The following is a 22,388-nucleotide window of genomic DNA, read 5'->3' as shown; positions in this document are numbered from 1 at the left end:
GCCGGATGTGTGAAACCACTAGCTTACCCCGGCTCCCGGCACACGTGTGCTGGAGCCGACGTACGCTGGTAACCATGGTACACATCGGGTAACTATAGAAACCGCTTTGCTTAGTTACCCAATGTGTAACATGGTTACTAGCTTACCCCGACTCTCGGCACACGTGTGCCGGAGCCGGCGTACGCTGTTAACCAGTGTACACATTGGGTAACTATGGAAACCACTTTGCATAGTTACCCAATGTGTACCATGGTTACTAGCTTACCCCGGCTCTCTGCCCATTCAGATCATTGGTCTCCCACTGTCAAACACGCCGATGCGTGCTGCACAGCAGGAGACCAACAAGCAAAAAATAAACCAGCACTGTCGCTTTGCATAGTTACCCAATATGTACCATGATTATCAGCTTACCGACGTACGCTGGTAACAAATGGTACACAATCCTGTAACTATGGAAAGCGCATTCGTTAGTTACCCAATGTGTACCATGGTTACCACCTTACCCCCGGCTCCCGGCACATGTGTGCTTGAGCCGGCGTATGCTGGTAACCATGGTACACATCGGGTAACTAAGCAAAGCGCTTTGCATAGTTACCCAATTGTGTAACATGGTTACCAGTGTACGCCGGCTCCCTGCCCATTCAGATCGTTGGTCTCTCACTGTCAAATACGCCGATGCGTGCTGCACAGCGGGAGACCAAAGAGCAAGAAATGAACCATCATTATTCAAGACTTGCTGAGTATATTATTATTCAATCTGCTAACCTACATACACATTCTAGACTACCCGATACATTAGAATCGGGCAACCTTCTAGTATATATATATATATATACATACATACATACACACACACTCACACATACACACAGACATACATTCATACACAGTATACAGACCAAAAGTTTGGACACACCTCATTGAAAGAGTTTTCTTTATTTTCGTGATTCTGAAAATTGTAGATTCACATTGAAGGCATCAAAACTGTGAATGAACACATGTGGAATGAAATACTTAAAAAAGTGTGAAACAACTGAAAATAGGTCTTCTATTCTTGATCCTTCAAAATAGCCACCTTTTGCTTTGATTACTGCTTTGCACACTCTTGACATTCTCTTGATGAGCTTCAAGAGATAGTCACCGGAAATTGTTTTCACTTTACAGGTGTGCCCTGTCAGGTTTAATAAGTGGGATTTCTTGCCTTATAAATGGGGTTGGGACCATCAGTTGTGTTGTGCAGAAGTCTGGTGGATACACAGCTGATAGTCCTACTGAATAGACTGTTAGAATTTGTATTATGGCAAGAAAAAAGCAGCTAAGTAAAGAAAAACGAGTGGCCATCATTACTTTAAGAAATGAAGGTCAGTCAGTCCGAAAAATTGGGAAAACTATGAAAGTGTCCCCAAGTGCAGTGGCAAAAGCCATCAAATGCTACAAAGAAACTGGCTCACATGAGGACCGCCCCAGGAAAGGAAGATCAAGAGTCACCTCTGCTGCGGAAGATAAGTTTATCCGAGTCACCAGCCTCAGAAATCACAGGTTAACAGCAGCTCAAGTTAGAGACAAGGTCAATATCACATAGAGTTCTAGAAGCAGACACATCTCTAGAACAACTGTTAAGAGGAGACTTTGTGCAGCCGGCCTTCATGGTAAAATAGCTGCTAGGAAACCACTGCTAAGGACAGGCAACAAGCAGAAGAGACTTGTTTGGGCTAAAGAACAGAAGGAATGGACATTAGACCAGTGGAAATCTGTGCTTTGGTCTGATGAGTCCAAATTTGAGATCTTTGGATCCAATCACCATGTCTTTGTGTGACGCAGAAAAGGTGAACGGATGGACTCTACATGGCTGGTGGTGTGATGGTGTGGGGGTGCTTTGCTGGTGACACTGTTGGGAATTTATTCAAAATTGAAGGCATACTGAACCAGCATGGCTACCACAGCATCTTGCAGCGGCATGCTATTCCATCCAGTTTGCGTTTAGTTGGACCATCATTTATTTTTCTACAGGACAATGACCCCAAACACACCTCAAGCCTGTGTAAGGGCTATTTGTCTAAGAAGGAGAGTGATGGGGTGCTATGCCAGATGACCTGGCCTCCACAGTCACCAGACCTGAACCCAATCGAGATGGTTTGGGGTGAGCTGGACCGCAGAGTGAAGGCAAAAGGGCCAACAAGTGCTAAGCCTCTCTGGGAACTCCTTCAAGACTGTTGGAAGACCATTTCCAGTGACTACCTCTTGAAGCTCATCAAGAGAATGCCAAGAGTGTGCAAAGCAGCAATCAAAGCAAAAGGTGGCTACTTTGAAGAACCTAGAATATAAGACATATTTTCAGTTGTTTCACACTTTTTTGTTAAGTATTTCATTCCACACGTGTTAATTCATAATTTTGATGCCTTCAATGTGAATCTACAATTTTCAGAGTCATGAAAATAAAAAAAACGCTTTGAATGAGAAGGTGTGTCCAAACTTTTGATCAGCACTGTAATATATATATATATATATATATATATATATATACACACTAGCTGTACTATCCGGGTTAATAACTGCTGTTAACAAAATAGAATGTATTAACAAAAATGTGTATTCTGCACACAAAAACCACAAAACAAATAGAAATGTAATTATTAAAAGGCAAAAACTAAGCTAATAGAAGCATTGCAGAGCATATATTTCAACACAACAGATATTCCACACAGATTTAACTAAATTGGCCAAGTAATGTGCTCTGTCTGTCTCTTTCCAGATCTGCCTCTCTCCCCGTCTACCTCTCTCCCCGTCTGCCTGTCTCCCCGTCTGCCTGTCTCCCCGTCTCTGTCTGTCTCTTTCTTTGTCTGTCTCTCTCTTTCCCCATCTGCCTCTCTCCCCGTCTGCCTGTCTCCCCGTCTGCCTGTCTCCCAGTCTGCCTGTCTCCCCGTCTGCCTGTCTCTGTCTGTCTCTTTCTTTGTCTGTCTCTCTCTTTCTTTCCTTCCCCATCTGTCTCTTTCCAGGTCTGTCTCTTTCCCAGGTCTGTCTACCCTTCTCTTTGTCTGTGTCTTTTCTTGTCTGTCTCTTTCCCTGTCTGTCTCTATTTTTCTGTCTCTTTCCTTATCTGTCTCTATCAAGGTCTGTGTCTTTCCCCATCTATCTTTGTTTGTCTCTCTGGCTGTCTCCTCCTTCCCTGTCTGCCTGTCTCTGTCCCTGTTTGCATGTCTGTCTGTCTCTTTCCAGGTCTGTCTCTTTCCAGGTCTGTCTCTGTCTGTCTGTTTCCCCATCTATCTTTGTTTGTCTCTCTGGCTGCCTCCTCCTTCCCTGTCTGCCTGTCTCTGTCCCTGTCTGCATGCCTGTCTGTCTCTTTCCAGGTCTGTCTCTTTCCAGGTCTGTCTTTTTCCAGGTCTGTCTCTGTCCCTGTCTGTCTCTATCCGTCTCCCCACCGACATCTTATTACCTCACATATAAGCTTCTTATACTATGAATGTTTTTTGTTCCTATAGCAACCAATCACAGCTCCTACTAATAACCTGTAGTTCCAGGCTCCATTTACGTTAATGAAGGCATGTTTTTTGGAGAGAAACTGTAAAGCGCGGGGTTAAATTTTCCTGTCAAAACAGTCTACGACGTTCCTGGGTCACATGGGGTGTCTGTGCAAAATTTTGTGATTGTAAATGCGATGGTGCGGATACACTTTTCGTTTCACTTCTTCCCCATTATGTAGATAGGGGCAAAATTGATTGTTAAATTGGAACTCGTGGAGTTAAAATTTCACTTCACAACATAGCCTATGACGCTCTCGGGGTCCAGACGTGTGAGTGTGCAAAATGTTGTGGCTGTAGCTGTGACGGTGCAGATGCCAATCCCGGACACACACACCCGGGTTAATAACTGCTGTTAACAAAATAGAATGTATTAACAATAATGTTTTCTGCACACAAAAACCACAAAAGAAATAGATAGAAATGTAATTATTAAATTGTTGCCTATATTAACCAATCCGAGCTCAGATTAATTAACTGTAGCAAAATAGAAGCTAAGCTGTGATTGGTTGCTATTGGCAGCCTGATAAATCTCCAGGCAACAGAAAGCCCTCCCCCTGACAGTATATATTAGCTCACACATACACATATAGACAGGTCATGTGACTGACAGCTGCCGTATTTCCTATGTGGTACATTTGTTGTTCTTGTAGTTTGGCTGCTTATTATTCAGATTTTTATTTTTGAAGGATAATACCAGACTTGTGTGTGTTTAGGGCGATTATGTGGCGAGGTTGGTGTATGTGTGGTGAGATGTGTGCTGAGGGGGGTATATGTGTTCAAGCACGTGGTAGTGTGTGGCGCATTTTGTGTGTGTGTTCATATCCCCGAGTGTGGTGAGTATCTCATGTCGGGGCCCCACCTTAGCAACTGTACGGTATATAATCTTTGGCGCCATTGCTCTCATTCTTTAAGTCACCCTTGTTCACATCTGGCAGCTGTCAATTTGCCCCCAACACTTTTTGTTTCACTTTTTCCCCTTTATGTAGAGAGGGGCAAAATTGATTGGTAAATTGGAACACGCGGGGTTAAAATTTCGCCTCACAACATAGCACCTGGCGCTGCCCGGGATAGAAACTGTCTCTCTGTTTCTCTCCCATTCTTTGTCTGTCTCCCCTTCTGTATATATCTCTCTGTCTGTCTCTTTCCCCGTCTGTCTCTTTCCCCGTCTGTCTCTTTCCCCGTCTGTCTCTTTCCCCGCCTGTCTCTTTCCCCGCCTGTCTCTTTCCCCGCCTGTCTGTCTGTCACTTTCCCCGTCTGTCTGTCACTTTCCCCGTCTGTCTGTCACTTTCCCCGTCTGTCTGTCACTTTCCCCGTCTGTCTGTCACTTTCCCCGTCTGTCTGTCTCTTTCCCCGTCTGTCTGTCTCTTTCCCCGTCTGTCTCTTTCCCTCTCTTTCCCTGTCTGTCTCTTTCCCTGTCAGTCTGTTTCTTTGTCTGTCTCTTTGTGTCTGTCTCTTACCCTGTCTATGTCTGTTTCTTACCCTGTTTGTGTCTGTCTCTTTCCCTGGCTGCATTGTGACATGCCAACATTCCATATAAGGGCGTGGCTGCGCATTCTTCTGAAGTTCTGTCTGCACTGTGGCTCCCAGCTCCATTCGCTTTAATGGAGGCAGGTTTTTTGGTGAATAACTGTAAAGAGCGGGGTTAAAATTTCCCCTCAAAACATAGCCTATGACGCTCTCGGGGTCCAGAAGTGGGCGTGTGCAAAACTTTGTGGCTGTAGCTGCAACGGTGCAGATGCCAATCCCGGACATATACACACACACACACACACACACATTCAGCTTTATATTAGTATATATATATATATATATATATATATATATATATATATATATATATATATATATATATATATATATACAGTCAGGGCCAGAAATATTTGGACAGTGACACAAGTTTTGTTATTTTAGCTGTTTACAAAAACATGTTCAGAAATACAATTATATATATAATATGCGCTGAAAGTGCACACTCCCAGCTGCAATATGAGAGTTTTCACATCCAAATCGGAGAAAGGGTTTAGGAATCATAGCTCTGTAATGCATAGCCTCCTCTTTTTCAAGGGACCAAAAGTAATTGGACAAGGGACTCTGTTGCTGAGTCTGAAGCTGTTGCTGTGACCAGACAACATGCGGTCTAAGGAGCTCTCAATTGAGGTGAAGCAGAACATCCTGAGACTGAAAAAAAAGAAAAATCCATCAGAGAGATAGCAGACATGCTTGGAGTAGCAAAATCAACAGTCGGGTACATTCTGAGAAAAAAGGAATTGACTGGTGAGTTTGGGAACTCAAAAAGGCCTGGGCGTCCACGGATGACAACAGTGGTGATTGATCGCCGCATACTTTCTTTGGTGAAGAAGAACCCGTTCACAACATCAACTGAAGTCCAGAACACTCTCAGTGAAGTAGGTGTATCTGTCTGTAAGTCAACAGTAAAGAGAAGACTCCATGAAAGTAAATACAAAGGGTTCACATCTAGATGCAAACCATTCATCAATTCCAAAAATAGACAGGCCAGAGTTCAATTTGCTGAAAAACACCTCATGAAGCCAGCTCAGTTCTGGAAAAGTATTCTATGGACAGATGAGACCAAGATCAACCTGTACCAGAATGATGGGAAGAAAAAAGTTTGGAGAAGAAAGGGAATGGCACATGATCCAAGGCACACCATATCCTCTGTAAAACATGGTGGAGGCAACGTGATGGCATGGGCATGCATGGCTTTCAATGGCACTGGGTCACTTGTGTTTATTGATGACATAACAGCAGACAAGAGTAGCCGGATGAATTCTGAAGTGTACCGGGATATACTTTCAGCCCAGATTCAGCCAAATGCCGCAAAGTTGATCGGACGGCGCTTCATAGTACAGATGGACAATGACCCCAAGCATACAGCCAAAGCTACCCAGGAGTTCATGAGTGCAAAAAAGTGGAACATTCTGCAATGGCCAAGTCAATCACCAGATCTTAACCCAATTGAGCATGCATTTCACTTGCTCAAATCCAGACTTAAGACGGAAAGACCCACAAACAAGCAAGACCTGAAGGCTGCGGCTGTAAAGGCCTGGCAAAGCATTAAAAAGGAGGAAACCCAGCGTTTGGTGATGTCCATGGGTTCCAGACTTAAGGCAGTGATTGCCTCCAAAGGATTCGCAACAAAATATTGAAAATAAAAATATTTTGTTTGGGTTTGGTTTATTTGTCCAATTACTTTTGACCTCCTAAAATGTGGAGTGTTTGTAAAGAAATGTGTACAATTCCTACAATTTCTATCCGATGTTTTTATTCAAACCTTCAAATTAAAAGTTACAATCTGCACTTGAATTCTGTTGTAGAGGTTTCATTTCAAATCCAATGTGGTGGCATGCAGAGCCCAACTCGCGAAAATTGTGTCACTGTCCAAATATTTCTGGACCTAACTGTGTGTATATATATATATATATATATATATATATATATATATATATATATATATATATACACACACTTATTTTGCCAGTATGCTTAATTATAATGTCTAATTCTTATAGCAGCCCCAAGGCAAAGCTACAATTTAAAGGTGCTTTCCGGTCTTAAGCTACAAGGCTGCAGACTTGTGACTCGTCACATCGGGCGCACTGTGAGGATTCTCCGGTGCCTGGGGCAGGTGATCATTTGACTGTAGGTATATGATTTGCAGACTTCCGGCCACATTCCAACTAGGATGTATCCAGCTTGCTCAATCCAGTTGCATTGAGTGAGGCCGGAACAGTCTAGTTGGCACATGACCGCATGTGTACAAATCGGATACTTATTTATTTAGTATGAATTGCTTATACAGCATCCTCATATTCCACAGCGCTTTACATACCTCATCATCACTGTCCCCATTGGGGCTCACACTCTAAATTTCCTCTCAGTATGTTTTTGAAGTGTGGGAGGAAACCGGAGAAGCAAATTCACATAAACACGGGGAGAATATACAAAATCCTGGCTGATTTTGTCCTTGATGGGATTTGAACCCCAGCAATACAAAACAACAGTGCTAACCACTGAGCCACTTATGGTTATATGTCCTTTGCTCCTGGTGGCGGCACTGCAGAATTCTCATAGCGCAAAGTTGATTTTAATCAATAGATCTTGGAATATTAATAATTTCCACAATTGGATGTTTTAAAAAAAATGTTCCTGTGCTGAGATAATCTTATATATGTGTCTCTGCTGTGTACTGTGTAATTGCTGTGTCTGACCGTACAGGGACATGGTCTGATCATACCACATCTCCTGTACTGGGGCGAAAGCAAAAGAGAGAATACAGACAGCACAGAACAGAATCACAACTTATTCTTTCTATGAGGTAAAATATTTAAAAAAACATAACAGGCACATAAGTGTTTTACCTCACAAAAAGAATCAGATACGATCCCGTGCTGTAACGGTCTTTATACGCTTTTGCATCCACCCTGGCCTGGGAGATGTGGTATGATCAGACCATGTCACTGTACGGTCAGACACAGCCATTACACAGTACACAGCAGGGACACATATATAAGATTATCTCTGCACAGGAACATTTATTTTAAACACATCCAATTGTGGAAATTATTAGTATTCCAAAATCTATAGATTAAAATGAACTTTGTTCGTGGCAAAACCCCTTTAAGACCAAACAACCCCTTTAAACTATACACACCGCACTACTACCAGATCACCGCTTATAGGTCCTGCATGTGGTATTGTGATTAAGGCCCAGAAGGACCATATCCTCACTTACTTTAGTCACAGAATCTCACTTTCTCCACTAAGAAGTGTATTACCAGGTATCCAGCTTTTCCTATTATCTTCTCATTAAATGGTCAATGTTTCTTCAATAAAGATGCGTTTCCCTACTATACTACTGATAACGTAGGTCATCAATATCAGAAAGGTGATGGTTTAAAGGGAACCTGTTAGTCGAGTCATGCGGTCTACCAAGCAAGAATCCGATCTTGTCTCACACCAGCGGCCAGGTATATTTTCCTCTGAAACATTCAGGCGTTCCACAGCAAATATAGTTTAAAAGCTTTTCAATCCTATTTTCTATAAAAAAAAAAAAAACCTGGCTGCAAAAAAACTGGCAAATGATTTATTCCTTTCAAGGGACTTTACAAAGACGCAGAAGATATTTGTTACATGTGAAGGAAAGATGATTTCGGCAGTTAAACAGGAAAGGATTCTTTACAGTTAGAGCAGTCAGAGTGTAGAATGCCCAACTAGAGGTGATGCAGACAATATAACAACATTTAACATCCTTTTCTTATAACTAATAGCATTGTGGGTTATAAATAATCTAGGGATAGAGAATGCATAACTGGGGGAGAAAAGGTGAACTTGAAGGGCCTAACTGAAAGCATCGGATTGGTGACACCCATCAATCAGGTATTGATGACCCGTCCTAAGAACAGCTCATCAATATCAAAGTAATGAAGGACAACTTTAATTAAAGCCTCCAAGACTAAACTGTTGCTTCATTTGCCATCTATTGGCTATCAGGACTCACTTTGCGCGCCTTGTTTCTACCTCCCTGAGGTCCATTTTGACTTTATATACCTTAATTTTAAAAAGTAACAAGTCTTTTTTTTTTTTATTTAATTCGTGATCCATCTTCGTAAATTTCGTGACTCTCTGTAATATCCTCCATTACTTTATCTTGTTTCCTTTTCTTCCAAACTCTAGGCTGAAAGGGCTGTTTTGACTGCCTGGTTCATGCAGTTAGAGCAGATGGTTTGAACAGAAGGTCTAGAAAATATCCAAAGCCCAGTGTGATTGAAAACTGTATGATCTACTAGCTCTCTGAACGCTTAGCTCTGTATAACCCACTGATTGACGGATTTCTGATTATGCAGTGTACACAGTAAGCTGCCAATCAGTGGTGTGTGTGGGATTATACAGAGCTCATTATTCAGAGAACTGGTTTATAAAACAGTTTTTAATCAAAACAGCAGCATCTAGCAAAGTGGCACATCACTGAAATCAGGGTCTCTGCCCCTAAATCATGCTAATCTCAGAGTAGCAAAAACCTACTGACATATTCCCTTTAAAAAGGAGAAAGCATACTGTATGGGGATAGACAATCACTAGTGATGAGTGAGCACTACCATGCTCGGGTGCTCAGTACTCGTAACTAGTGATGAGCGAGCACTACCATGCTCGGGTGCTCAGTACTCGTAACTAGTGATGAGCGAGCACTACCATGCTCGGGTGCTCAGTACTCGTAACTAGTGATGAGCGAGCACTACCATGCTCGGGTGCTCAGTACTCGTAACTAGTGATGAGCGGGCACTACCATGCTCGGGTGCTCAGTACTCGTAACTAGTGATGAGTGAGCACTACCATGCTCAGGTGCTCAGTACTCGTAACTAGTGATGAGCGGGCACTACCATGCTCGGGTGCTCAGTACTCGTAACTAGTGATGAGTGAGCACTACCATGCTCAGGTGCTCAGTACTCGTAACTAGTGATGAGCGGGCACTACCATGCTCGGGTGCTCAGTACTCGTAACTAGTGATGAGTGAGCACTACCATGCTCGGGTGCTCAGTACTCGTAACTAGTGATGAGCGGGCACTATCATGCTCGGGTGCTCAGTACTCGTAACTAGTGATGAGCAGGCACTACCATGCTCGGGTGCTCAGTACTCGTAACTAGTGATGAGTGAGCACTACCATGCTCAGGTGCTCAGTACCTGTAACTAGTGATGAGTGAGCACTACCATGCTCAGGTGCTCAGTACTCGTAACTAGTGATGAGTGGGCACTACCATGCTCGGGTGCTCAGTACTCGTAACTAGTGATGAGTGAGCACTACCATGCTCGGGTGCTCAGTACTCGTAACTAGTGATGAGCGGGCACTATCATGCTCGGGTGCTCAGTACTCGTAACTAGTGATGAGCAGGCACTACCATGCTCGGGTGCTCAGTACTCGTAACTAGTGATGAGCAGGCACTACCATGCTCGGGTGCTCAGTACTCGTAACTAGTGATGAGCGGGCACTACCATGCTCGGGTGCTCAGTACTCGTAACTAGTGATGAGCAGGCACTACCATGCTCGGGTGCTCAGTACTTGTAACTAGTGATGAGCAGGCACTACCATGCTCGGGTGCTCGGTACTCGTAACTAGTGATGAGCAGGCACTACCATGCTCGTGTGCTCTGTACTCGTAACTAGTGATGAGCGGGCACTACCATGCTCTGTACTCGTAACTAGTGATGAGTGAGCACTACCATGCTCGGGTGCTCAGTACCCGTAACTAGTGATGAGCGGGCACTACCATGCTCGGGTGCTCAGTACCCGTAACTAGTGATGAGCGGGCACTACCATGCTCGGGTGCTCAGTACCCGTAACTAGTGATGAGTGAGCACTACCATGCTCGGGTGCTCGGTACTCATAACTAGTGATGAGTGAGCACTACCATGCTCGGGTGCTCGGTACTCGTAACTAGTGACGTGTGGGCACTATCATGTTTGGGAACTCGGTACTTGTAACAAGCAGTTAGAAGCTGAGATGAGTGCACACAGAGTATAAAAGAAGTAAATGGGCAACTCGTGCATTTTTCTGGGAAATCTTCCCCCTGACTTCCATTATACTCAAGTTGTGCCCATATGAGCATCCAACTGCTTGTTACAAGTATCGAGCACCCGAGCATGGTAGTGCCCGCTCATCACTAGTTACGAGTACAGAGCACCCGAGCATGATAGTGCTCACTCATCACTAGTTACGAGTACAGAGCACCCGAGCATGGTAGTGCTCACTCATCACTAGTTACGAGTACAGAGCACCCGAGCATGGTAGTGCTCACTCATCACTAGTTACGAGTACTGAGCACCCGAGCATGGTAGTGCTCGCTCATCACTAGTTACAAGTACGGAGCACCCGAGCATGATAGTGCTCACTCATCACTAGTTACGAGTACAGAGCACCCGAGCATGGTAGTGCCCGCTCATCACTAGTTACGAGTACTGAGCACCCGAGCATGGTAGTGCTCACTCATCACTAGTTACGAGTACTGAGCACCCGAGCATGGTAGTGCCCGCTCATCACTAGTTACAAGTACAGAGCACCCGAGCATGATAGTGCTCACTCATCACTAGTTACGAGTACTGAGCACCCGAGCATGGTAGTGCCCGCTCATCACTAGTTACGAGTACAGAGCACCCGAGCATGGTAGTTCCCGCTCATCACTAGTTACGAGTACAGAGCACCCGAGCATGGTAGTGCCCGCTCATCACTAGTTACGAGTACAGAGCACCCGAGCATGGTAGTGCCCGCTCATCACTAGTTACGAGTACAGAGCACCCGAGCATGGTAGTGCCCGCTCATCACTAGTTACGAGTACTGAGCACCTGAGCATGGTAGTGCCCGCTCATCACTAGTTACGAGTACCGAGCACCCGAGCATGGTAGTGCCCGCTCATCACTAGTTACGAGTACAGAGCACCCGAGCATGGTAGTGCCCGCTCATCACTAGTTACGAGTACTGAGCACCTGAGCATGGTAGTGCCCGCTCATCACTAGTTACGAGTACTGAGCACCCGAGCATGGTAGTGCCCGCTCATCACTAGTTACGAGTACCGAGCACCCGAGCATGGTAGTGCCCGCTCATCACTAGTTACGAGTACTGAGCACCTGAGCATGGTAGTGCTCGCTCATCACTAGTTACGAGTACTGAGCACCCGAGCATGGTAGTGCCCGCTCATCACTAGTTACGAGTACTGAGCACCTGAGCATGGTAGTGCCCGCTCATCACTAGTTACGAGTACTGAGCACCCGAGCATGGTAGTGCTCGCTCATCACTAGTTACGAGTACTGAGCACCCGAGCATGGCAGTGCCCGCTCATCGCTAGTTACGAGTACAGAGCACCCGAGCATGGTAGTGCCCGCTCATCACTAGTTACGAGTACCAAGCATGGTAGTGCCCGCTCATCGCTAGTTATGAGTACTGAGCCCCCGAGCATGGTAGTGCCCGCTCATCACTAGTTACGAGTACAGAGCACCCGAGCATGGTAGTGCCCACTCATCGCTAGTTACGAGTACAGAGCACCCGAGCATGGTAGTGCCCGCTCATCACTAGTTACGAGTACCGAGCATGGTAGTGCCCGCTCATCGCTAGTTATGAGTACTGAGCCCCCGAGCATGGTAGTGCCCGCTCATCACTAGTTACGAGTACAGAGCACCCGAGCATGGTAGTGCCCACTCATCGCTAGTTACGAGTACAGAGCACCCGAGCATGGTAGTGCCCGCTCATCAGTATCAGTAATAGGATTGTTCGGTCTCAGTACAATTTGCATATCCTGCTTACATGGAGGGTTGTGCTGCTGACAATTATTTTTGTTTGGAGCGGTGGAAAAGATGGATCGGTTAACAAATTTGCATTTATTTCGTTCCCTGACTGATCCCTGCCGTGGCAGCACAGGCCAATGATCGGGAATACAATTTTTCCCAAACTGTTAAGCAGCCTTGAGATCTGTGCAGAGCGGCATTATTATAGTAATACAGCCGTACTTTCCGCATTTACATCAATATGTTCATATACGCAAACGGCCAAATGCAGGTGAGGGCGGTGTCGGTGTGTCAGGTGTCTGGGTGCCATTGATTGTATTTGTATATACAGCTGTATAGAACACTATACATTGCGGAATGTTCTTTTTTTTGTTATTTTTGGCTATATATTCCGCGATCCATCCAAAACTCCGAGCCTAGCCTTAGATATGATTTCTATCGCTTTATTAGCATAACATTCCCATTAACCCTCTCCGCGCCCCCACATAATGCCGCTCCTGGGCTCCTTATTACAGCCGAAAAGTAAACAGCAGCAGATTATATGATAATAGTCTGCGGCCGCGGCTGATTTATTTCCACTTCTGAGAAGCATTTGTAACGCGGGAAGGCGTTTAATTCTCAACAAGCGCTTTCCCTTTTAACCTGCAACGATTCTTTAATTAATAAAGTCGGCGCATACAATAAAATATTCCATCTTATTCCTCGATTATAATTAACCCTTGCTTTATCCCATATAAAAGGTCTTTTCGGATAGGGCCGTAGGTCGGGTTCTTTCACCCCCTCCCCCGAAGCTGACCACTTTGTAAGCAGCAGCGCTCGGTAAAAAGCAGTGTTGCTTTATGTTCTATTGATATTGAATTTGTTAACCTGCCATTGATTTTCTGTATTATACAATCCAATTGAAAGCAACAGAGATAATTCCCTGCAGTTAATGTTACGGTTTAAATGCAGAGCTGCGGATCCAGACGGGAGGAAAGAAGAGAGCCGCCTGATACACGTGTGTACGGCGAGGCAAGGACGCCCTCTGCTGGACACTCAGGTAGCACAGCCTCCAAAACACAAACAGAAAAAGGCAGAAAAGAAATAAATAAGTGAAAAAAATAAGTAAAATAAAACAATAAAAAAAAAATTATAAAATTTTATATATATATATATATATATATATATATATACACATACATACATACATACATACATATATATATATATATATATATATATATATATATACAAAAATTATAATTATTTTATAATTTTAATTTATTTATTTTATGTGTGTATATTTATATATATATATATATATACATATATATATATGAATATATATATAAATAAATTATAATTATTTTTTAATTTTATTTATTATATGTGTATATATTATATATATGTATGTATATATATATATATATATACACATATATATATAAAATATATACACACACACACGCACATACATATACTGCGCGAGGAAATAACGGGAACACTAAAATACCATCCTGTTGTTTAAGTGGTCCCTTTATTTTATGTGTATATATTATGTATATATATATATATATATATATATATATATATATATATATATATATATATATATATATATATATATATATATATATATATATATATAAAATCTAATTCATGGAGACACTGCTAAGATATGTAAAGTGCACCAAAAGGCAGAAAAACTGTTCACACAAGTCAAAAATATTTGAGAAAACATAAAAGATGTCCAAGACTTGAAGTGCTAACCTATTTGTTCTTTATAGGCCATCAGTGTATGAATGCAGAGTTGAGGGAAGTGGCCAGAAAGGCGGATCATTCGTTTTAATTTTTATTTCATAAAAGAATAGTACACATGTAAATAAGCAACTTTGTATTATATCTTATAAGACATATTTGCTTCTTTGTCTGTCAGAATTGATTAGTCATTATCAAAATATAAAAAGGTAAAATCTGTATTCAGTAGAGACTTTGCCGTTACTGAGATAGCAGATGGCAGTTGGTGCTTATGAGATTCCATGTAGATAGAAGAGGGGGTGGAGCTCTGCATCTAGCTCCTCCCTCTGCCTCTAGCTCCTCCCTTTGCCTCTAATGCCCCCTCATAGGTCACCACCCTACAGTTACAGCTCTGGTCAGCAGACATGTGTGGCTAACACGCACAGGTAGATCGCAGATCCATCCATGTCTGTTGACCTCTTATATTGCACTGCCAAACTCTAACAGCGGCATCTAATTGCTCCAACGGGGATCGTGCCTTTCCCCACTGCCATCGGCGGCCATGTGACACAATCATAGGGCGCCAATGGGTTACCATGGAAGCGCGGGGGCAGATGATGACCCATTTCGCTGCCATCATGTATTTAGTGTGAATAATTAACAAAAAAATAAATTAAAAAAAAGCCGCATGCAGTTCCTCTTATAATTATACACAGTCAAGATAAGTGCACGGCTGGTGGCTGCAGCCTGTAGCCATATGCTTTCTCTGTGCTGGGTATCATAATATTGGGTAAACCTATACAATTTTTTTTAAAAATCAATTTATTTTTACATCACAATAGTGACACACAGACAGGGTCTGTGATTGGTTGCAGTCAGACACTGTCACACAAGCTGGGGGCACGTCTAAGTGCAACCAATCACAGATCGGTGGGTGGGAAAAGCAGTGAATAAGTATGAGCGATAATGAGCAGCCCCGGAAATAGAATGAGTGGCTGCAGGAGCAGTTAGCGCTTGTTTCATTCTTTTTTTTTTTTTTCTATTTCCCAAGCTGCTTGTTCCTTGAGAATTCCAGGCCGGGATCCTGCACTCAGGTACACTTTAAACTGCGTGGATCTGGACTTTTACATTACGGGCCCGCCCATCACTGCTCATGAGCCCTACCACACTTCTACAGGAGCTCTGCCCATGAGTTCAACTTCACTATCATATCCACCACAGGAGGAGCTGTGCCCACCCTCCCAACCACAATTTCATACCCACATGAGCTGTGCCCCCAAGCCCAGCCAAGAGGAAGAGGCAGTATTTAATAGTTACTCTGCTACACAACAAGCATGAAAAGGATTTCTTGTGGTCCCTAAGAGGAAAGTAGGCTTGGTCCTTAAAGAGGTTGTCCCAACTACCCCTTTGCAATCCAGGATACCAAGGGGGCTGGGAACAATGTGCTCCTTAGAAGAAAAGAAAAAAAAGATTGACAAACCCCTTTTCATTAAGACTGACAGTTTGGACTGGGGCGTGGTGGTGTCGTTGGTCTGGACGGGGTAAGCACAGGGGCACGGAGGATGATCAGATATTTTAAGATGTTAATTATTATCATATTTACTGAGAAGATAAATGAGCAGTAGGATTGCTAAAAAAAAAAATAAAAATGTATGGATTAATGAAATAAAAGAGAATTTCATGAACCATTTTTCAAGGCATATTAACTTTGTTTGATCCCGTCTGAAAATACACATTTTTACTCTTTACTAATTAAAAAAAAAACAAAAAAAAACAACCTAAACTGTTTTTCTTAATTAGTATTTGAGAAACATTAAACAATAGTAAAAAAACATAACTTAACTATTCTGTTAAAAAAAATATATAGAAAAATAAAATAAAAAAATAAATATAATAACAACAACAACAACAACAACAACAACAACAACACATATCAACAATATGATAAAGTGCCGGGTTTACCTGCTCTATCTGTTTAAAGAATGCTTTATTGCCATCTACATCCTATAAGAAGGAACTGCGCATCTGAAGAATAGGCAAGGCCCCGTTCAGTTTTGGGTAATTTTTGGACATTTTGAACCTTGCCAGGACAATTTTTAAGCAGTGTTTGTTTACATATTCATTTTAAATATTAAAATAAAATCTTTAGAATACAGGATAGACTTTAAGGAAACTCTACTTTCCCCCCATAGCTTTTGGTAGACGGCGCAAGTAACCAAGTCTAATTTTAAAGCTTTGTGTAAGTGTTTAGGATGGCGTAAAAATATTAAAATATTTATTCTAAGCCGCGATTCACACCTTATTACTTTTAAATATTGCATAAAGTTCCTGTATTTGTGCACAAAAGACAGGAGATGATTAAATTGGAAAAATGCGTCGGGTCAGCCAGATTGTAAGCGAGCGTAAGGCCAAAAATTAATATAATTTATTGTTTAAAAATATATATAAAATTAGTTCAAATGTAACAAGAACAGTATGCGTAAATTAATTACTTACAATATGTTTCACTTATCAAAATCATTAAAAAGTGCATAAAATAAATTGTGCAAAGAAAAAAAAACAAAACAAAAACTATTAATACAAAAGGGTATATACCGACTCCATCACCCGCCAAACTAATAAGAAAGCTAAGCTTCATTAATCATCACATCCATCTTTCAGCCAAACTTTAATTAACAGGGATAGACGTGTGGGGAGTCATAAAAGACGAGCAGCGGAGAAGTAGAAATTAGAAGCATCTTCTGTCTTGGCCACAAAAGCTGTGAACCTAGTGAGGAATGATTAGCGAAAACTCAGGGACTTTCTCATATGAGGAACACTGATAAGCAAGTGATGAATGTCCGAGAATCTTAGCATTTCGGTAGAACACGAAGGCAAAAAATATCAATTAAAGAACTAGTGTGCTAGGATGGGTGCCCTAATATTGGTTCATATAAATGTAAGGTACCATAATGTCACGGGGTGTCATGGGGTATGCAATGACAGGACAGGGACCTCTTGGCTGGCCCTAAGACTTGAGACCATGCGCTGTTTCTTATCTCTGAGGTAGGTTTAATGGTAACCAGGTCTGAGCCACCAACGTGACCCTAACTCCTGTCCAAGTCCTGATCTTACTCTTCCTCTGTCACACCCTCAGGGAGGGCTGGAAAACACAGACAAAACCCCACAAAATGACACGGACAAGGGAAAACGGAAACTTATACACACCACACTCAAAACACACAGGAGAGACAGTGAAAAAAGGGGGGGAAATAACGCACAACAGGAGAACGCTCACACCACTCAGAAGTGCAGCACATATAACCATAAACAGGAAAATCACCAAGACCGGGATTGCTGGAGCTATCATCAGCACATACAGGAAGGAAGCCATGCTTTAATTAGCAACCTGAGCTCTTAGGACCTGCTCACCAATCTGCAGGAATTAGCTCCAGCAGAGCTGAAGACCAGTGAACCTGAACCAGCCAACACCCGGCTCTGGCTAAACAATCCAGAAGCCTCAGGTTGTTGGTCAGACTCTGTGGTGTGATGTGGTTCGACAACGCCATGCCACCAGGTATGTGCAGAGCCGATCATCGCATGACACATGTGCATGAAGCCCCCCACGTACAAAAGACAAGAATTCCCCCACCACGGATTCCTTTTTATGTAAGTATTGTGGATCTCACCATAGTCTCCATTTGCCTCCACTCTTCTTCCAGTTTCACCATCGCGGGCAGCCAATAGTCACTGCATCTGGAGTAGCGCGTTCCTTGGAACCAGAATTGCCGCAGCCATTCAAATTCAACCTGGACAGACACAGACATTGTTTCTTCAATAAGTCTGAATTCATTAAATAGACTTTTCAATAATGTGTCATCAGCTCCTCCGACTCTTGCTTGCCATGGGGTGGTGCACTCATACTGAACTGACAGTTTTTACTGATACAAGCAGGTGCAGAGACAATTTTGATGCTTACTACCACTGAAGCAGTCCAGATGCGGCCATCCTTAAAGAAGCACTTACAAGCTCCACAGAAAAGAGTTTGTAAGCCTAGGAGGCAGGCAACCAAGAAAACACTGCATCTCTGGCTGGTATTCAATGCAATGAGTGGTAAAAAAATAAATAAATAAAACTCCCTCTGCTACTACTATTTTATCTACAAATGCTTCAAAATTTCACTAATTAAATTTAAAGAGCTTGTCATCAGCTTGGGTCTTAAAGAACCCATGTACATTTTCATCACAGGCCATGTGCGAGGAGTATAATGAGGACTCAGAAGCTGAGCCCGCTCCATACTAAGCAGATGATGGCTGTTTTACACAGCTAGCATTTGCCTGGAACAGCAACAACCAGAGTAATCTCTGATCGCTGCTGTTTGATTATTTACATGCCCCCTGTCAATCTAAATGGCTTCCATCAGGCGCCTCCCTCCACAATGAAATCAGCCAATGAACTAACATAGAAGGTGGGGGAATGCTGAAGGCCCCCCGTAGTTACCATCTTAGTCCTTCTATGAGACATCATAGGGGAATGTTAATTACAGCAGTGTGAGGAGGAGGCGTAATAGCAGAAAAATTATATTCACACTACATGGTAAGGAGAACAGTTTATTGGAAACCGACTCACATGATGAAAAAAAAACCCCAATAAGTATAAAATGTAACCTATAACCTGCATGAGTACAATAATAATGGTGGGCGAGGTTTTCTCACTACAGTAACATGTGAGATATTGGCACTGGCAGCAAGGAGACAAAACCTCAACTGTAGAAAAGAGGGGTGAGAATAGCCTCCAGGTTTTTACATATTGTCCAAACACATTATCCACGTGCCTACACCGTACCAACCTCACCACATGCCTGCACCGTACCAATCTCATCATGGACCTACACCGTACCAAACTCCCCACACACCTACACCATACCAACCACATGCCGGCACTGTACTAACCTCACCACGTCTAAACCATACCCAACACTGTACCAATATCACCACACGCCTACACTGTAGCAACCTCATCATGTGCCTACATCATACCAACATCACACCATGCCTACAGCATACCAACCTCATCATGTGCCTACAACATACCAACATCACCACACACCTACACCGTACCAACCTCATCAATGGACCTACACTGTATCAACCTCATCATGGACCTACACCGCACCAACCTCCTCATTTGCCTACACAGTACCAACATCACCACATGCCTACACCATACCAACCTCATCATGTGCCTACACCATAACAACATCACCACACACCTACAGCATACCAACCTCATCATCTGCCTACATCGTACCAACATCATCACATGCCTACACCGTACCAATCTAATCATGTGCCTACATTGTACCAACATCACCACACGCCTACACCGTACCAACCCCATCATGGACCTACACTGTACCAACCTCATCATGGACCTACACTGTACCAACCTTGGTCCATGCCTACACCGTATGAACATCACCACATGGTTACACCATACCAAACTCACTCCACACCTACATTGTACCAAACTCAAACACCTACACCATACCAACATCACAAAATGCCTACACATTACCAATCTCACCACACGCTTACACCGTACCATCCTCAACACAACATACTATATGCATCAGCCACACTATATACCTCATCCATGCAACCCTTAATCACACCAAATACCTCAGCTATATCATATATGTCGACCACTAACTAACCTTACCTCAACTACACCACCAGTGGCATAACTTGAAGCTTGTGGGCCTCAATGCAAAATTTCCATAACGACCCCCAACTACCATGTGTCTGTAATAGTATTGGTCTTCTAATATGAACTAAAGGGACTGTTTGGATTCTTTAGGCTCGCAGTTCTGCATATCACGTACCTCATTGTGGATCTCTTCCGCTTGTTGTAAAACCTCCATCTCTAGAGACTGAAGCTTTGTCTCTCCGCACTCGGAGGCCACACACAGGTTCTCCAGAGCCTTCCTACACCTGGTCTGTATATAACTGAAGGTACCGGTTGAGCACTGAAATATTGAGCAGCAAAAGAAAAAATTAGTATTGAGAGGAATGGCAGAATGTATTAGAAAAATAAAGTGAAATCTGAAAATAATGAGTGGCAATATAGTAATTTCACATTATATATAAAAAGTATTAGACATTAAGTATAACCTGTATTGTGGAGTTGCTTTCCAAGCAAAGCTAAGGTCCTCTATAAGTATGTATTGATTCTTCTTTCCCTCAACACCTATCATTAGGTTAAGTTGGGACGCCCCCATACACATACGGTGGGTGTTCAGCCGGACATTGAACATTGTCTTCTAACCTGTTTCTCCAAAAATAAAACCTATTCGAAAATAAGCCCCAGTAGGATTTTTGGGTCTTTTTGCGCATGCTTAAAATATAAGCCCTACTCCAAAAATAATCCCTAGTTGAGGTTCCATAAGGAAGTGACCAAGCAGCTAATAAAGATAAAGAATACAACAGGACTCTTCATCAAAGGTAGTTTAAAGGGAACCGGTCACCACTTTTTTACCCTATAAGCTGCGGCCACCACCACCGGGCTCTTATATACAGCAATCTAACATGCTGTATATAAGAGCCCAGGCCGCTGTGTAGAACATAAAAAACACTTTATAATACTTACCTAAAAGTCGCTCGGTGGGCCTAATGTGCGTCTCCGTTGCGGTGCCTCCTTTTTCAGCCATCTTCCTCCTTCTTCTGAAGCCTGTGTGCATGACGTGTCTACGTCATACACACTCGCCGGTCCTGAGCAGGCGCACTACAATACTTTGATCTGCCCTGCTCAGGACCTGAATGCCGGCGAGTGTGGATGACGTAGCATGCGTCATGTACTGCGGCTAGAGAAGAAGGAGCACAAAGATGGCTAAAAGAGGCAGCGCCGGTGCCGAACAAAGGAGATGCCCATTAGGCCCACCGTGCGACCGTTAGGTAAGTATTAGAAAGTGTTTTTTATGTTCTCACAGCGGCCTGGGCTCTTATATACAGCATGTTAGAATGCTGTATATAAGAGTCCGGTGGTGGGGACCGCAGCTTATAGGGCAAAAAAGTGGTGACAGGTTTCCTTTAAGCTCTTTTTTTTACAGTGTTTCCCCAAAAAAAAGACAGGGTCTTATATTATTCATTCGTCCGTAGTTAAAAGAAAAGAGGATATGGGAGACACGGGAACATGCCCTGTAAGGTCCCTTAAGTCAGTCTCTATCTTTAATCTTTCGTCCCAATAATACCTGACCAAACAATAGTTTTTCAGTGTATACATCAACTGTTAATGGTAATTTGTTAATGCCAATAATGACATGGTCTAGTCTAGGAAATGTGGAAGAGCTACTCTTCATTGAGAGTTTAATTAGCATACACTGCCCCATTGGTGTGATGCTTTTCACTACTCAAGTTGTTTCAGATGTGCATATGGGCAAGACTTCCTTAGCACTCAGCTTCATTGCGCATGCTTGAGAGAAAGGAAGTATTCTGCATGCTCATGCTCAAGAAGGAAGGCAGCCTTGCCCACTCTGGGGGAGGAAGGCAGCCTTGCCCACTCTGGGGGAGGAAGGCAGCCTTGCCCACTCTGGGGGAGGAAGGCAGCCTTGCCCACTCTGGGGGAGGAAGGGAGCCTTGCCCACTCTGGGGGAGGAAGGGAGCCTTGCCCACTCTGGGGGAGGAAGGGAGCCTTGCCCACTCTGGGGGAGGAAGGGAGCCTTGCCCACTCTGGGGGAGGAAGGGAGCCTTGCCCACTCTGGGGGAGGAAGGGAGCCTTGCCCACTCTGGGGGAGGAAGGGAGCCTTGCCCACTCTGGGGGAGGAAGGGAGCCTTGCCCACTCTGGGGGAGGAAGGGAGCCTTGCCCACTCTGGGGGAGGAAGG

At 43.4% G+C, this 22,388-nt stretch overlaps 1 protein-coding gene across 5 annotated transcripts in view; it reads right to left on the bottom strand.

Moving 5' to 3' along the window:
* The window catches only part of FTO (FTO alpha-ketoglutarate dependent dioxygenase), a 406,381-nt gene that overhangs the window by 306,561 nt on the left and 77,432 nt on the right, over nt 1-22,388 (bottom strand). For 3 of the 5 annotated variants that reach the window (XM_075325765.1, XM_075325766.1, XM_075325767.1), the window contains exons 6-7: nt 20,392-20,535; nt 18,197-18,316 (exon numbers count right to left, since the gene is read on the bottom strand). In XM_075325765.1, the coding sequence (XP_075181880.1) occupies nt 18,197-18,316; nt 20,392-20,535 (264 nt within the window). Of the gene's footprint in view, nt 1-5,409; nt 5,700-17,087; nt 17,296-18,196; nt 18,317-20,391; nt 20,536-22,388 lie in introns of those variants that run through there. The other 2 variants (XM_075325769.1, XM_075325768.1) reach the window with 2 other exon arrangements.

Source organism: Anomaloglossus baeobatrachus, chromosome 10, assembly GCF_048569485.1.
Source record: "Anomaloglossus baeobatrachus isolate aAnoBae1 chromosome 10, aAnoBae1.hap1, whole genome shotgun sequence".
Classification (NCBI taxonomy): domain Eukaryota; kingdom Metazoa; phylum Chordata; class Amphibia; order Anura; family Aromobatidae; genus Anomaloglossus; species Anomaloglossus baeobatrachus.
The sequence above is the reverse complement of the archived record's forward strand: the minus strand, read 5'-3'. Positions and strand labels throughout refer to the sequence as shown.